The sequence below is a fragment of the Ovis aries genome, chromosome 5, assembly GCF_016772045.2.
Source record: "Ovis aries strain OAR_USU_Benz2616 breed Rambouillet chromosome 5, ARS-UI_Ramb_v3.0, whole genome shotgun sequence".
NCBI classification, from domain to species: Eukaryota; Metazoa; Chordata; class Mammalia; order Artiodactyla; family Bovidae; genus Ovis; species Ovis aries.
The window spans coordinates 15629869-15648021 of NC_056058.1; the positions used below are offsets into that span (position 1 = coordinate 15629869).

At 47.5% G+C, this 18153-nt stretch overlaps 1 protein-coding gene across 2 annotated transcripts in view; it reads left to right on the plus strand.

Moving 5' to 3' along the window:
• Positions 1-18153, plus strand: part of LOC114114921 (complement C3-like) — a 36651-nt gene that overhangs the window by 9300 nt on the left and 9198 nt on the right. For both annotated transcript variants that reach the window (XM_042250075.1, XM_060415540.1), the window contains exons 15-27: positions 302-431; positions 2132-2203; positions 2370-2567; positions 4982-5093; positions 5384-5469; positions 8869-9008; positions 9107-9319; positions 11721-11787; positions 11887-11973; positions 12707-12910; positions 13475-13550; positions 13807-13966; positions 14939-15037. In XM_042250075.1, the coding sequence (XP_042106009.1) occupies positions 302-431; positions 2132-2203; positions 2370-2567; positions 4982-5093; positions 5384-5469; positions 8869-9008; positions 9107-9319; positions 11721-11787; positions 11887-11973; positions 12707-12910; positions 13475-13550; positions 13807-13966; positions 14939-15037 (1644 nt within the window). The remainder of the gene's footprint in view (positions 1-301; positions 432-2131; positions 2204-2369; positions 2568-4981; positions 5094-5383; positions 5470-8868; positions 9009-9106; positions 9320-11720; positions 11788-11886; positions 11974-12706; positions 12911-13474; positions 13551-13806; positions 13967-14938; positions 15038-18153) is intronic.

The window sequence follows — 18153 nt, forward strand, 5'->3', positions numbered from 1 at the left end:
TTTACCACTGAGCCACCTGGGAATGGTGATGGAGCGGAGCAGATGGGCTGAGCATAGAGGTCTGAATGGATGTAGACACGGGGATGGGTTGAAGTCAAGCTGAGGTTGAGAATGTGGGTGGACAAAGGTCCACGTTGAAGATGGTGCTGGGAATGGATGCAGTCCAGAGTCCAACTCTGGATTGTCCATCGTGGCCTGCCAGCTTGGGGAGCAGGATAGGGTGGGTGGGGTGGGGCTGGATGGACAAGTTGGCCAGAGGGTGGTGGCACTTCTGACCCTCCGCCTCCACTCCACCCCGCAGATCTGGGACGTGGTGGAGAAAGCGGACATTGGCTGCACCCCAGGCAGTGGAAGAGACTATGCTGGCGTCTTCACGGATGCAGGACTCACCCTCAAGACCAGCCAGGGCCTGGAGACCCAGCAGAGGACAGGTGAGGAGGCAGGGAGAGGCAGGGCAGGTGAGAGCGGGGCCTCCATCACCCAGATACTGAGAGCAGGCTAAGGGCGGGGCTCTGGGGTGCAGGTTGGGATGTTGAAGTCCCACCTCCACCACCATCTCTCAAATCACTTCTTTCTGAGCCTCGGTATGGGCTGCAATAACACTCCAACATCACGGCGGGGGTGGGGGTGAGGGGAGGCAGCAGTAGGAAGGAAACCAAGGACACATCAGTCAGTCAGTTCAGTCGCTCACCCGTGTCCAACTCTTTGTAACCCCATGAACTGCAGCACGCCAGGCCTCCCTGTCCATCACCAACTCCCGGAGTTTATCTAAACCCATGTCCATTGAGTCGGTGATGCCATCCAGCCATCTCATCGTCTGTCATTCCCTTCTCCTACAAGCATCAAGGTCTTTCCCAATGAGTCAAGTCTTCGCATGAGGTTTCCAAAGTATTGGAGTTTCAGCCTCAGCATCTGTCCTTCCAACGAACACCTAGGACTGATCTCCTTTAGGATGGACTGGTTGGATCTCCTTGCAGTCCAAGGGACTCTCAAGAGTCTTCTCCAACACCATAGTTCAAAAGCATCGATTCTTCGGCACTCAGCTTTCTTCACAGTCCAACTCTCACATCCATACATGACCACTAGAAAAACCATAGCCTTGACTAGACAGACCTTTGTTGGCAAAGCAATGTCTCTGCTTTTGAATATGCTATCTAGGTTGGTCATAACTTTCCTTCCAAGGAGTAAGCGTCTTTTTTTTTTTAATTTTTTTTTAATTTTAAAATCTTTAATTCTTACATGCGTTCCCAAACATGAACCCCCCTCCCACATCCCTCCCCATAACATCTCTCTGGGTCATCCCCATGCACCAGCCCCAAGCATGCTGTATCTTGCGTCAGACATAGACTGGCGATTCGATTCTTACATGATAGTATACATGTTAGAATGCCATTCTCCCAAATCATCCCACCCTCTCCCTCTCCCTCTGAGTCCAAAAGTCCGTTATACACATCTGTGTCTTTTTTGCTGTCTTGCATACAAGGTCGTCATTGCCATCTTTCTAAATTCCATATATATGGAGTAAGCGTCTTTTAATTTCATGGCTGCAATCAACATCTGCAGTGATTTTGGAGCCCAAAAAAATAAAGTCTGATACTGTTTCCACTGTTTCCCCAACTATTTCCCATGAAGTGATGGGACTAGATGCCATGATCTTCGTTTTCTGAATGTTGAGCTTTAAGCCAACTTTTTCACTCTCCTCTTTCACTTTCATCAAGAGGCTTTTTAGTTCCTCTTCATTTTCTGCCATAAGGGTGGTGTCATCTGCATATCTGAGGTTATTGATATTTTTCCTGGCAATCTTGATTCCAGCTTGTGCTTCCTCCAGCCCAGCGTTTCTCATGATGTACTCTGCATAGAAGTTAAATAAGCAGGGTGACAGTATATAGCCTTGACGTACTCCTTTTCCTCTTTGGAACCAATGTGTTGTTCCATGTCCAGTTCTAACTGTTGCTTCCTGACCTGCATACAGGTTTCTCAAGGGGCAGGTCAGGTGGTCTGGTATTCCCATCTCTTTCAGAATTTTCCACAGTTTATTGTTACCCACACAGTCAAAGGCTTTGGCATAGTCAATAAAGCAGAAACATAGTAGGTGCCTAACCCATCTGGTTCCCCTTCCACCTGCCTTTAGATCCGCAGTGCCCAAAACCAGCCGCCCGCCGACGCCGCTCGGTGCAGCTCATGGAGAAGAGGATGGATAAAGGTGTGCGCCCTCCGCTGGTTCCCACCCCTTCTGGATCCCAGCTAGAGAGGGAAGGGGAGGGTCTGACCGTGGGGAAGTTCTCCCTGGGCTGTGTCCTGAGTGCCTGCTGCTTCGAGGCCGCAGCTGAGGCCGCGCGGGACGTGGGGGGGATTCTGTGTTCCCATAGTGGGTCAGTACAGCGGCGATCTGCGCAAGTGCTGCGAAGACGGCATGCGGGACAACCCCATGAAGTTCCCGTGCCAGCGCCGGGCCCAGTTCATCCTGCAGGGCGACGCGTGCGTCAAGGCCTTCCTGGACTGCTGCGAGTACATCGCTCGGCTGCGGCAGCAGCACAGCCGCAACGGCGCCCTGGAGCTGGCCAGGAGTGAGTCCCGGGGAGGCCGGGCCTGTCCGAGGTGGGAGGAGGAGCCAACCGTTCAAGGAGCGGGGAGTCCAGTCCTAGGGGGAGCAGGTGCCTGTCTGAAGGAAGAAGAGGTCCCTATCCAGCGAGCCCCAGGTGGGGAGGAGGCCTGTCCGCAGAGGGAGGAAGGCGTGCCTGTCTGAGGGAGGAGGAGATCTCCAGTGGGGGAAGGAGATCCCTGTCTGAGAGGGAAGGACGTCCTGTCTGAGGGGTATGCGGGTCTGTCGTAGGTGGAAGAAAGTGCCTGCCTGAGGGAAGACGGACCTAGCCTAGTGGAGAAGACTCCTCTCCTGAGGGCAAGGAAATTTCCTGCCTGGCTGGATTAGCCTGGCCCTGGCCCCAGACACTCTGAAGTTTGACTTGCCAGTGCTCAGGACACCCCTCCCTCCCACGGTCTGAGGGAACGTTCTAGAAGATAGAGCTGGTCACACTAGTTGCCAGTAGGAAGACATGAGATGGGTTATAAGCTTGCCTTTACCAAAGAAAACTAATTCATGTTGCCTTCTGAAGAGACCTGCTCAACCTTTGCCCAGTCAATGTTCAACCATTCAGTCATCCATTCGGTTCTGGATAGGACATGTACACAGTCAAAATTCTACATCTCAGGCCACATCAATCTTAAGCAAACCCAGGGCTTCTCTTAGAAGCCCCCTTTAAGCAAAATCAGAGTGATCTCACCACAAAGTGGCCTTTACAGAACTGACAAGAGTCTCCACTGCCATCTGTTGAGAGACAGAGGAGCCCGGTGTGGCCTGATCCCACCATTATTCAATTTTTTAAATTTTTGGTTATGCCATGTGGCATGCAGAATCTTAGTTCCCTGATCAGGGATTGAACCTGTGCCCCCTGCAGTGGAACTTCAGGACCTTCACCACTGGACCACCAGGGAAGTCCCTCTCCTTTTCTTTTTGTTTTTTAAAACATCTTTTAATATGTCTTAATTAGAGGACTTCTGTGCCAGAATGGGCTTTGTTGAAACTGAATTATCTGCAGAACCTCTCAAAAGCAGCCATTGCCAAAGTCAAATATTTCTGAATTCCTTTCGCTGGAAAACTAGCAACCCCTTCAACCCTCTACCCCACCAAAAACATAGTGATTCCCAACATACATGAGCACAGAACTCGACCTTCAGTCTCTTTGCAAATTACAATGACTAGGCATGCTACTCTCTGCTCCAGTGACCCAAGACTTTTCTTTTGCAAAGAAGAAATTTAGACAATGTGTGCATGATTTACACACACATGGATGACTTTTTTTCCCCCTAGCATTGTGTCATTTCTTTAGCCAACTGGGGACGATACAGAGGGTTGATTAAGAGTTAGTATCCCAAAGGCACTTTGATAGATTATTCCAGAGTATTGGGCTTCCCTTGTGGCTCAGCTGGTAAAGAATCTGCCTCCAATGCAGGAGAAATGGGTTCCATCCCGGGGTTGGGAAGATCCCTTGGAGAAGGGAAGGGCTACCCACTCCAGTATTCTGGCCTGGAGAATTCCATGGACTGTATAGTCCATGGGGTCGCAAAGAGTCGGACATGACTGAGTGACTTTCACTTTCTTCACTTTTATGGGTGGATTTAAGTATCTATGGAATCCCACCTACTCTGTGGTTAGGCAGAAAAGTGAAAGTGTTAATCACTGAGTGACTCTTTGTGACTCCATGGCTGTAGCCCACCAGGCTCCTCTGTCTACGGGATTTCCCAGGCAAGAATACTGGAGTGGGGAGCCATTTCCTCCTCCAGGGGATCTTCCCAACCCAGGGACTGAACCTGAAACTCCTGCATTGACAGGCAGATTCTTTACAATCTGAACCTCCAGGGAAGCCCCAAAATCAAATTAAAATCTGTTCATCATTTTTTGAAGAAAGCTCAGCCAGAATTTAACTCTATTCTAGCCCAGCTTTGTGTACTTGCTGATGGGGTCAAGATGGCTTTTAAAAGCCACAGTCTCTTTGGCAATCTCCATCAAGTCCAGGGAATCTCTCAGCTAGCCCCATTGTTTTCAGGATAGACTTAACCATCACATGGTTAACATAACACAGCAGGCTTGGACCAATGATGCCTTTAGAGGCTCATTCATGCAAATGTTTTCATTCCCTTGAAAATCAAAGAAGGGGAAAAAACAAATCAACTCAATGCAGTGTGGCTTATTTTTACCTTTATACCAACAAGGCTGTAAAATATGACATGTAATATTTTTTTATGGAGAAAGGAGCCTCTAGGGGCAAATGTGCCTAGGATCCCTGGAAGTGGTCATGTGACCTTTGGCGTGTCCATGTTAGGAATCCCTTTAGGGGATTATAAAGATAAATATCTAAAAGGGACAGTGGAAGGAGCAGGAGGGGGGATTCAGTCTGTTTTAAACCCCCACCCCCACCCGCAGGTGACCTGGATGATGAAATAATCCCAGAAGAGGACATCATTTCCCGAAGCCAATTCCCCGAGAGCTGGTTGTGGATCATCATTCAGGACTTTCAACCACCAGACAAAAATGGGTAAGGCTGGGATGGCCCCCCTTCAGCCCATCCCCAGGCCAGCTTCTATGATCACCCTAGACTGGACACTGCATTTGCATGCACCTCACCCCCTTCTTGCGTGGAATCGTGGAAGCACACAACCCAGCCTAGAAAAATCGAGTTGGGGCTACCTAAGTGTACCCACCTCCAGCCCCCTTCCAACCCTGTCCCTTGTGGCCCCTCCCTACTTGGTCTCCCCCTGTACCCTGCTAGATGTCTTCTCCTAATCCCCAACAACCCCCCCCTGCCCCAATTTCTCCCTGGACCAGAATCTCCACGAATTTCACGACAGTGTTTTTGAAAGACTCCATCACCACTTGGGAGATTCTGGCCGTGAGCTTGTCGGACAAGAAAGGTGAGAGAGAATGGTGGTCCGGTCCTCGGAGGCCGGGACCCCAGATCCCCTGAGCATTTTCTCATTCCATCCTGACAGATCTTTTGTTTCTGTTGGCTGACACTTTGCCCTGTTACTAGAGAGGGATTAGAGTGCAGAATGTGAGTGACATCATGACTTGGTAAATAGACTTTATTTTTAGTGCAGTTTTAGTTCAGAGCAAAATTGAGAGGCTGGTGCAGAGACTTCCTATGTACCATTTTCCCGACCACATACACAGCCTCCCTCACCATCAACATTGTAACAATTGATGGACACATCATTATCTTTGCTAGTTCTTAGCTGACATTACGGAGAAGGCAATGGCAACCCACTCCATTACTTTTGCCTGCAGAATCCCATGGACGGAGGACTCTGGTAGGCTCTAGTGCATGGGGTCGCACAGATTCGGACACGACTGATGCGACTTAGCAGCAGCAGCAGCAGCTGACATTAGGGCTCACTCTCGGTGTCTTAATGTTTCTGTGGGTTTGGACAAACGTATAAAAACACACAGGCTTCCCAGGTGGCGCAGTAGTAAAGAATCTGCCTGCCAAAGCAGGAGATGCAAGAAAGGCAGGTTCAATCCCTGGATCAGGAAGATCCTCTGGAGTAAGAAATGGAAACTCGCATGAGTATTCTTGCCTGGAAAATTTCATGGATGGGCTACAGTCCACGGGGTCGTAAAGATTTGGTCGCGATTGAGCACACACTTGCATAAAGACTTATATTCACCATATCATATAGAATTATTTGCTATGTGATATATTATTCTATAATATCATATAGAATGATTTGCAACAAGAACTTGGTAGGGGTGATGTTGCCATGATAGTGAGTAAAGCAATTAAAAGAGGAAGCGGGATGAAGTGAGTGATTAAAACATCAGTGGGCAGGCTGTGAAACACAACAAAAAGGGGTACGCACACCCTCCCCCTGCCACTGCCACCAAGGGCTGCGTGTGAGACCCTGACAAACCCTAGTCAAGTATGAATGGTTTAGAGCTGGTCTGGGAGTGGGGCAAGGAAAGTGAGGCACTGACTTTGAATGCAAAATTAAGTGGGTGCCAAAAACTCAGTCATCAAGATAAATTGTATTTTCATGCAATAGTTTTCTTAGAAGTCAAAATGAATGCCAAAAAAAAAAAAAAATCCAGGAAGTACAAAATACCTAGATTTTAAATAAAGACCAGCACTGTGTTGAGCCCTGTTGGAGCTTGAGGCCAAAGGAAAGACGTGGTTCATATACATATTTTCTGTCCATTTTAAAGGTTATTTTTTCCCCCAGAGCATTAAAGTAGTTGAAAAACTATTAAAAACACTAAAAAAAAAAAAAGATGTATTAAAACTCACAGCATTAAGTGTATTTCATTTATACCACACCCAGTTACTCTAGTATAAGTTTATTTAGTTATAATTTATCATAAATTATACTTCAGTGTCATTTTACTTTCCTGGTTTCAAGACTTTTAAAATCTGCTTCTTTGCTTGTCTTGCTTTTCATGGAAGGAATTGTGATTTTCTGACAATTTCTCTTGACCAAGTGATGACAGCAGATGAAATCATATACGCAAGGCACATAGTTTTCCTTCTGCCTGGGACTGCAAAGCCACTCAGCACAGTTCTAGTTTGGGGTCCCCATCCCTGTTTCAAATCAGGGCATCTTCATATTTGCCTGTTGTACATTTCTGTATACCAAGGTTGTGTCTGAGGTTTCCTTTACCTAAAAAATGTTCCTGCAGCTTGAAAAAATAAATGTTAAAAACTACCGTTAGACCCTTGCCCCTTAAGCATGGTCCCTGGACTATTTGCAGTCTGGTAAAGGAGTTTTACCTCAGAGTTTGTTAGCCATTCAGTATTTTTTTTAACTTTTTAATTTTATATTGAAGTACAGCCGATGAACAGTGTTGTGACAGTTTCAGGTGGGCAGTGAAGAGACTCAGCCATACATATCCGTGTATCCATTCTCCCCCAAACTCCCCTTCCATCCAGACTGCCACATAACATTGAACAGAGTTCCCTGGGCTAGACAGGAGGTCCTTATTTGTCATCCATTTAAAATATAGCAGTATGTATAAGACATTTAGGCTCCCCTTAAGGCTCAGTCAGTAAAGAAGCTGCCTGCGATGCCAGAGACCTGGGTTTGATCCCTGGGTTGGGAATATCTCCTGGAGAAGGAAATGGCAACCCACTCCAGTATTCTCGCCTGGAGAATTCCATGGATAGAGGAGGCTGGCGGGCTACAGTCCAGAGTGTTGCAAAGAGTCAGACATGACTGAAGAAACTTAGCATGCATGCAACCAATAGAACTTGAAAATTTTAGACTTAAGAGCTCTTATGGGATAAAGAAGGAGTATTGTTAAAAGCAGGGCACTTCCCAAGCCCAAGTCCCTGAGTCCAAATCCCACATCTTTCTCTGGGCAGCTGTGTGGCCTTAATCAAGTTACTCAGCCTCTTGATGCTCATCCATAAAATGGGCACAACTGAAAGAGTAACTACGCAAAGTGCTGGGATTTTATAATTGTTATAATAGTACCGGACACATTGTACATGTTCAGTGAGTGTGAACTATTATTTTTATTATTGGAGTTGAGCATATTTTAGGGGTCAAAGAGTAAGTGCCTTTTGGAGATGTATAGATGCCTCCTTAAATGACAAAAATCAGGTATCAGAAGTCAATTCTTTTTTAAAAGATATTTCTTTTTATTTATTTATTTGATTGCACTGGCTTTTAGCTGTGTCATGTGAGATCTAGTTCCTTGACCAGGGATCAAACCTGGGCCCCCTGCATTGGAAACCAGAGTCTCAGCCACTGGACCACCAGGAAAGTCCCTTTTTTAAAAATTGAATTATGGTTGATTCACAGCGTTGTGTCAGTTTCTGGCTTAGTCATTTCTTTTTAAGAGATTTTCTTTTTGCCCACACCATGCGACTTGCAGGATCTTAGTTCCTTGACCAGGGATCAAACCTCCCCAACCCCCCGCCCCCGCCACTATGTCCTATCTATGTGTGTGTGTGTGCTTAGTGGCTCAGTCATGTCCAACTCTGAGACCCCGTAGACTGGAGCCCACCAGGCTCCTCTGTCTACAGGACTTCCCAGGCAAGAATCCTGGAGTGGGTTGCCATTCCCTTCTCCAAGGGAATCTTCCTGACCCAGAGAGTGAACCCAGGTCTCCTGTGATGCAGGCAGAGTCTTTCCTATCTGAGCCACCAGGAAAGCCCCCATATTGTCTATGGGCTTCTGCAAAGACCTTGGGATAGCTCCCGCGGTCAAGTGTAAGCACTGAGACATTGGCAGGGGCAAGAACTTGGACCCAGTCCACCCTGCCCAGTCCCCTGGCCCCACTCCTGACACTCTGCGTTCTGTTTCCACTCCTGGCAGGGATCTGTGTGGCTGACCCCTATGAGGTCACTGTGATGCAGGATTTCTTTATCGACCTGCGTCTCCCCTACTCGGTGGTGCGCAATGAGCAAGTGGAGATCCGAGCGGTCCTCTACAACTACCAGGAAGAAGAATTCAAGGTGCATCCCTGGTGCAACAGAGACATGGAGAGAGCAGGGACTCAAGGGAGCCAGTCTGTGGCATGTTCTCCTGACCCCACACGCTCTCTCCCTGGCAGGTGAGGGTGGAATTGCTCTACAATCCAGCCTTCTGTAGCCTGGCCACCGCCAGGAGGCGCCACCAGCAGACTATAACGATCCCAGCCAGGTCCTCGGTGGCAGTGCCTTACGTCATTGTGCCCCTGAAGGTCGGCCTCCATGAGGTGGAGGTCAAGGCTGCTGTCTACAACTACTACATCAGTGATGGTGTCAAGAAGACCCTGAGGGTCGTGGTGAGTCCTTGGAGTACCTGCTGTCCCTTGTCCTTCAGGAGAGGCTCCAGTTCTCCCTGTGTTGTGAACCCAACTTGGAGACCCAGGCACACCATAGGAGATTCAGGAGTTCTGGAAGTTTGGAAGGAGGGCCAGGATTAGGGTGAGGCAAGTGAGGCGTTATTCTTGCGCACAGAATTTTTAGCAGACACCCAAAAACTTAGAGATCAATAATTTTTTTTTCATTAAAATATATTTTAATATCAAATATGACATCTTGTAACATTTTAACGCAGGGGTTTTCTTCTGACTTTAAAGATCTTGGGGACAGTTCCTTGGTGGTCTGGTGATTAGGACTCAGTATTTTCACTGCTGTGGCCCTGGATTTGACCCCTGGTCATGGAACTAACATATCATAAGCTAAGATATCATAAGTCAAATAAATAAAATTTTAAAATCTTGAGAAGATATATTTCACAGAGCAAATATTGCAAAAGAATAATATACAATTGCAAGAACTAGGACACTTCTTTTGTACCTATGATTCTTACCCTTAAAGTATGTATTGACACACAACAAAAAAGAAGACCCACAGGAAAAAAAAGACTCAACCCAGAAAACGAGAAATATGCACTAACAGTCAGACAAAATCATCAACCAAAATGAAAGGATTTTAGCATCTTTCATGAATACTTTAAAGCAAAACATAAGATCATAAACAAGATCAAAATTATTTTAATGCAATATTTTAAGAAGTCAAAATCCATTCCAAAAACCCCTGCAATATACAAAATATCAAAATTTTAGAGACAAATTTGATGGTGTCAAACTATGTCATATTGACGCCTAAAGCAAAAGAAAACTGAGTTGGGCCTGTGTATATTTTTATTGGTTATTTTTTCCCAAAAACATTACAGTAGTTGAAAAAATTTTGAAACATTCAAAACCAAATGTATCAAAACCGACAGTAAGATTTCACATTGAAATGTTTTATTTATACCCAAATCATAACTTATTATAATGTTTCTTTCCTGGCTTTAATGGAAGCAAACATATTTTTTCAGCTACTTTAATGTTCTGGAATAAATCTAATCATTAAAACAATGTATTTTAAAAATTACATGAAAGTGTGTCTAGATAGGTGCACACAGTTTTCCTCTTGCTGTGAATTTCAATATGATTCAACACAGGCACTGGTGGGAAGAAACCAGTAGTGTGCTGGAGCCTGTGATACCCAGCTCCCTAGATCCAGTATGTCTACCACTTCCCAAGTCTGCACTCACTCATGGTGGTAGCTTGGAATCCATCATGGTGGAGAAATTTACACCAAGGAAACTGGCAGCACTACTAATCAAGAGCTTTTCTTCCTAGAGAGCTGGATGCCACATACTGATGAATACAGCATAGGCAGGAACTCAGTCTGCAAAGGGAAAGATGGGAATCACTCCAGGCAAAAGGAGAATGGGTTCTGTGAAGGCAAAAGCACCCACTGTCCTCCAGGGAGGCTTATGTGCATATACACATGAGAGCTTGTGTTGGGCCTTTGACTCTAATTAAGATGCCCCTATTTTAACTGGGCGCTTACTGTCTGCTAGGCACTGTGTTAAGTAGTTATGTACATTCTTTCATCTATTTTTTCTCTTTCCTGTAATATTTATTCTTGTTTACTCGCTCAAATTTTTTCTTTTACTTTTAAATTATTTGTTTTAAATTTTTTTATTTTATTTAGCCCATTAGGAGGCATTGTTTTAAAAACAGACTCTGGAGCCAGACTATTACGTTCAAACGCAAATTCTGTTCTACTTGCTTTCTGAGCTTGGGCAAGTTACTTTACCTGTCTGTTCCTCAGTTCCTCCATCTTTAATGTTTATTTATTTGGCTTAGTTGTGGCCCAGGGACCTTTTTCTCTAGTTGTGGCATATGGGCTCAGTACTTGCAGCACGGGGGCTTGGTTGTCCCATGGTATGTGGGATCTTAGCTCCTTTATCAGAGATCAAACCCATGTACCCTGCACTGCAAGGCAGATTATTAACCACTGGACCATGAGGAAGTCCCTGCCCCATCTGTAAAATGGGAGTGATAAAAGCGGTACCCACTCCAGTGGGTTGTTGTGAAGACTAAATGAATTAACCACAGGAGAGCAATCATCTAGGCACATAGAAAGATTTCTAAAGGTCTTGTTACTTCTTTGTTAATTTATAATTATATTATGAACTTGCACAACAATAGGCATGAGGTAGATGTTTATATTACCTCCTTATAAGGAAGGAAGATGAGGCACAGAGAGGTTAAGTAACTGACCTCAGTCACACAGCTAAGATCTCCGGTGGAGGCCCTCATGCCTTATGCTACAGTAATCCCCAGAATATGACTGACTGTCTGTCTTGTTCATGCAACTCCCCCTGCCCCTAACACCATCCAGCCAGAAGGAATAAGAGTCAACAAAACTGTGGCCATTCGCACACTGAATCCAGAATATCTGGGTCAAGGTGAGTCAGCCACGGGAGAGGGAGTGAGGCCTAGGTGGTGGTGATGAGGAGGGGGTGGGAGGGAGCTGGTGCCATCGGTGTCTCCCATTCACCTGGCAGATGGGGTGCAGCGAGAGGAAGTCCCAGCTGCAGATCTTAGTGATCAAGTCCCAGACACAGAGTCAGAGACCAAGATCCTCCTGCAAGGTGAGATGCCCTTGGACCCCAACCCCAGGAGACCCAGAACAGTGTTGGGAGGAGAGTCATGACCCGAGAGTCGGGAGCCCACTTCCATCTGCTCTCACCCCAGGGATATTTAACCACTGGTCTCCTGCCTCCTCTTCAGCTAGAACCCCTCCTCAAACCACTTCACAGAAGGCTCCAGGCAGTAAACAGCTCCAGTTCAGCAAACAGCTTTTGCTGATAAAGAGGTTTACATGAGCAATATAGTTCAAGACCAGAAATTCCAGATCTAATTGTCTCGGGTGGAGAACTGGGGCAAGACGGAGCTAGAAAGGCACCTTGCATCTTGACAGCTGTGAAGTTTGGGAAGGAGACCCTGGTTTCCTCATCTGTGATAGGAGCGAATAATAGTATTGATATCTAAGGGTTGTTGAGAGGATTAAATGAAATACTATATGGTATTCTCCTAGAACAGAGCCTGGGGAATAGCATGAAGCCTGATAAAAGTATTCATGACTGTTATTACCGCTGGTGGAACCAGAGGAGCCAGGGCCCAGAGTTCCCCTGTGAAGCACAAGCCCACCCCCACCCTCACCCCCCCACAAATGCAAAACCCCCTCCAGCCATTCAGCCATGAAACATCTCCATCATTCACATGCCCCCAGCTGTCCCTGACCACTTTGGCCCTAGCTGGTCAGAGCCTGAAAAGTCTGGAAGCAGCCGTGGACTTGAGTGCCATCCTCCTGCCGGGTTGCAGGGACTCCGGTGGCCGAAATGACGGAGGACGCCATCGACGGAGAGCGGCTGAAGCACCTTATCCAAACCCCCTCGGGCTGTGGGGAGCAGAACATGATTGGTATGACGCCCACGGTCATCGCCGTGCACTACTTGGACAGCACCGAGCAGTGGGAGAAGTTCGGCATGGAGAAGCGGCAGGAGGCCCTGGAGCTCATCAGAAAGGGTGCACGTCCTACCGGTCCCTCTGAGCCTGCTCCACCCCTGAGCCCGCCCCTCTGAGCCCACTTCATCCCTGAGACACGCCCCTCTGTCCTTGCTCCGCCCCTGAGACCCGCCCCTCTGTCCTTGCTCCGCCCCTGAGCCCCGCCCCACTGAGCCGGCTTCATCTCTTAGCCCCCTCCACTCCTGAGACCCCGCCACTCTCGGGGTCCCGCCCCTCCTCTGAGATTGCCCCCTCGCCCCACTCTGAACCCCTCTCTGAGCTCCGTCTCTCACCGAGGCCCCCTTGCCCCTGAGAACCCATTTTGAAAACCTCTTCTCTCTGAATCCCCTCTCCTCCAAGAATTCCTTCCCCCTCTGATATTTCCACCTTCTGAGTCCCTCTTTAGCTCTTCGTCCTCCCACACACTCGCCCCCTACCCAGAGCCCCTCTTTCCTCTCTAGACCGCCGTCCCGCCCTTCACAGAATCTTTATCTTCTCTCTAAGCCCCTTCCCTCCCTGGAGGGCCTACACCCACCAGCCACCCGCTCCACTCAGCCTCTGGTGACACGTCTCTCTTCCCTGCAGGGTACACCCAGCAGCTGGCTTTCAGACAAAAAAGCTCAGCCTACGCCGCCTTCCAAAATCGGCCCCCCAGCACCTGGTGAGTCTCCAGGATCAGCTTGCACATCCTCAGCCTTTCACATCCCTGAGCAGGCCCTGGATCTCAGCCTGGGGTGGTCTAGGTAGGTCTCCACTCAGAGTCAAGGTACCAGCCTGCTGAATGATCAGCATACCATGCTGGGTTATGAGCTTGAAGGAACCAGGCCAGGTCCGGCCCCACTCTGCTCATTGGTTGGCTGGGATGCCAGTCTCCGGATCCCAGAGCCAATTGGCTCACGCTCTCGACCCACCCCCAGGCTGACAGCCTTCGTGGTCAAGGTCTTTGCACTGTCCACCAACCTCATCGCCATAGACTCCAGGGACCTCTGTGAGACCGTCAAATGGCTGATCCTGGAGAAGCAGAAGCCTGATGGAATCTTCCAGGAGGATGGGCCCGTGATACACCAAGAAATGATTGTAAGAGGCAGAGATTCGGGGCAGGCCAGGGGAGAGGGCACCAGAGCATCACAGGATGGACTGGAGAAAGACTCCACCATCCACCCACTGCCCAATTCACAGCGTGCGGGGACAGGGAAATAAGGGCGCTGAGAGTGTCTCTCCTCCCTTGCAAAGATCAGAGACTTGCAGGATCCAGTGCAAAATGAAACCCCCAGGCTTCTTGTTGCTCTTAAACATAGAACTCCTTAGAGCTATGGTCCTGAGTGCGATCCCCAGGCCTGCAACATCAGCAAAATTACCTGCAAGCTTTTAAAAATGCAGAATGTCAGAAATTCTCAGGCTGGACTCCAGGTGCACTGAATCAGAAGCTTTAGGGGCAATGTCTAGGAATCCGCGTTTTAACACCTCTCTACCCCCACCAGGTGTGCTTAAGTTGGAGAATGGATGCGTAAGCCTGACCTTTCAGGCTTCCAGCCTCGTGGCCTTACCCACTTCTCTCCTCACTCCATCTGTACTGCTGGGAACCTTGCTCTCCTTTGTACATGCTGTTCCCCCTGCCTGGCATGCTAAGCCCCACCCCCTTTGAGAGTGGACTTCTCTCTGCTCAGATTGTGGTTCCAGCTATCATCCCTCGGGGACACTTTTCCACGACGGAGTCACACTCCCATAGTCCATTCTCAATGCCACATCGCTTCTGCACAGCACTCATCACTTTCTAATTATATATCTGTCGATGAGCTGGTTGGTTCCTGTCTGTCTCCCCTAGCAGACCGCGAGGGCTGGGGCTAGAATCTGGTCTTCATCCAACATCTCATCCACAGCACCAGCAACATTTGCAGGATGAATGAATGAATACTAAAGAGCCTGGCCCTTCTGGAGAGGGCTGGGGAGAGACCCAGCCCTGCCTTGATCCACTGAGCCTACAGGGGGCGTAGGTTGACATGTGAAGACACTGGTGACCCTGCCTTTGCTTCCACGCTTCTCCTCTAGGGTGGCTTCAAGGACACCAGGGAGAAAGATGTGTCCCTTACAGCCTTTGTTCTGATCGCGCTGCACGAGGCTAAAGACATCTGCGAGGCACAGGTCAACGTAAGTGTCCCCACCCTCCCCTCCCCAACCAAGGACACAGCCGCCTGAGGTGAGATGTTGCTTTCAGGGCATTTCCAGTGCTCCCAGTGCACTAACAGTCACCACAGTGGCCATAATAGTTTCCAACAGTTATGTAGCAATTAACTAGATCCCGGGTGGCTCAGTGGTAAAGAATCTGCCTGCAATGCAGGAGACGTGGGTTTGACCCTGGGTCGGGAAGGTCCCCTAAAGAAGGAAATGGAAACCCACTCCAGTATTTTTGCCTGGGAAAGTCCACGGACAGAGAAGCCTGGCGGGCTACAGTCCATGGAATTGCAAAAGAGTTGGACACGACTGAGCGACTAAACAACAAAACAAGAGTCTCATATGTTTAATTCCTATAATCCTTGTTACAGCCCAAGACATAAGCTACTCTTACTGCCCCCAGTTTACAGAAGAGACAACTGAGGCACAGAGAAATCAAAGATTGGGTCTTTTCTGCCTGCTTTACCATTTTCAGAGAGTTGTACCCAAGCCCAACAAAAAGCCCCTTCAGCTTGCTTTCCACAAGACTCCTACATTCATATTCCTGTGTGTTAGTCACTCAGTCGTGTCCAACTCTTTGCGACCCCATGAACTATAGCCTGCCGGGCTCCTCTGTCCATGGGTTTCTCCAGGCAAGAATACTGGAGTGGGTTGCCATTCCCTTCTCCAGGGGATCTTCCTGACCCAGGGATCAAAACTGGGTTTCCTGCATTGCAGACAGATTCCCTACCATCTGCTCCACCAGGAAAGCCCTTTATATCCTTATGGCTTCCCTAAAGAAAACTGAGGACACAGAACTAAAAATGGGAGGAACATCCTTCCTGGAGATCTTTAAGAGGATTCTTAAAGGGACCCATGTCCATGACCCCAAAGAATTGCCCAGTGGCTCAGTAGTAAGAATCCACCTGAAGTGCACAGGAGACGCAAGAGGTGTGGGTTCGATCCCTGGATTGGGAAGATCCTCTGCAGTAGGAAATAGCAATCCACTCTAGTATTCTTGCCTGGAAAATCTCATGGACAGAGGAGCCTGGCAGGATAGTCCATAGCGTCTTCCATAGGTTCACAAAGAGTCATGACTCAGCATGCGTGATCCCAGAAGGGAAAGGATTAATAATGTTGGCTTTTTGCTGTCCCTTATTCCTTTAGTTTTGGTTCTGAAGCAGAGAAGCTTAGAAAGACAGGCTCCTGAGAGCCTGTAATCACTCCATCTGCTTTGCTCTGGGGTTTTGAGAGTGGGTTGTTTGACTTTTAGTTTCCCTAGTGGGGGACTTGAGGATCTCCCTTTCAGCCAGCTGCTGCTTCCTTCTCAGGACCCCAGAAAAGAGATGGAGGGGAGGGGGCTGCTACCATTAATGCCGGTGACCTTTAAACCAGGTTTTCCTGGTTCCAATCTTGGAGATTTGAGAGAAATTATAGTAGAAAAGAGCTTCAGGACTGTGGGGTCAGATAAAATTGACCTCAAATCCTGACTCTCATGTACCCTTTGTCAGGCCTTATGTGTGCGTTTGTAAAATAGACATAATAGTTTTTGCATTTTTTAGGACTCTCCGAGTTGTCTCAGAGGCCCCATGTGTGTCCTAGCTGTCATATGTGTGACTAGATTGTGCAAAAATAAATGGGAAATTTATTTTAGGGATCTAAGAATTTACAGAGTTCAAAAATGAAAGTAGGAATCTGGTGGTCCAGCGGTTAAGACTCCTTGTTTCCACTACAGGGAGCATGGGTTCATCCCTGGTTGGGGAACTAAGATCCTGCTTGCCATGCGTTGCAGTCAAAAAACTTTAAAAAAAAAAGAAAGAAAGAAAAGAAAGTAGCTTCAAGGACTCTGCCAGAATTCTTTGTTCTTTATGTTCTCCCATGTCTTCCAATCCTTTCTTGCCCTATAATTCTCCTTTGCCTGCCACCCAATCTGCCTGGCAGAACATGGCTGTCTTCCTTGAGGAAATAGTCAGACCAAGGCTAGAACTTGTGGATTCCCAGTGAAGGTCTCTGATTGGTTCATCCTGGGTCAAGTGATCACCCCTGAACCAATCAGCTGAGACCACGAAGTAGGTCTCAGTGGGCAAAGATGGCTGCTTCCATTGTGGCCATGTGAATGAAAGGGAGGAGGTGTTCTTACAACAGAGGAGGATACTTGTAGGAAGGCAGTCAAAAGGGTTGTTTCTACTACAACACAACATTTTCTACAATACAGCAACATTAAAATAAAGTATGGCATAGGTGGTGGAGCCAGACTGATGGTGTTTAAATCAATAGGATACTACCCAGCTTGGGAAAGCCAGTTGTTAAATTTCTAGGAATTTGCAATCTGGTTGCTGAACACAATCATTGTTAGAAATTAAATCATATAAATTCACACTGCAAAGATTAAACACTGAAAACAGGTGATAAAATGTATCACTTCCTAAGTATTTTGCTACTTTTTATCATTATTTTCAGGGTTATTTATGTCTATTGTATCTCTGTATTGGAATATTATATCATGTTGTTCCACTGTTCCTCTCTTGCCAAATCTACAGTCAGCAGTGCCACACTGGTGGGTTGAAATCAGGGATGATAGTATTGACACCATGGAAATCAGCAAACACTTCAAATCATGTCTTCCCCTGGTCCCCATCTTTGTGTGTCACCGTATTTAATCTGTGCAGTAAGATAATGATGAAAGTAATGCCTGCCTCATAGGATTTTATGAGATTAAATGAGCAGCTATATGACTGGGACATTGTAAGAGCTAGCTGATAATGATTGAATAAGAGGTGTTCCCTTGGAGTGCTGAATCTGGCTCATACTAGCTCACGAATGCCTGTTGGGAGTATGTCTTTCCCATTCTATGTTCAAGGACATCACAGTGGTTACTTGAAATTGACCCTGGTGGAAGTTTTTATGCCATTGTAATGGGCAATTTATTGGGTTGGCAAAAGTTCAGGTTTTTCTATAACATCTTGCAGAAAAGCCCGAATGAACTAGTACCACACCACTGGCCCCCCACCCAGTCCTGTGCCTCCACTAGAGAGCTGGTTCTTAAATATTCACCAGCACACCACTTGGTATTTAGACACACACACCACACACACACCACCCCACACACACAC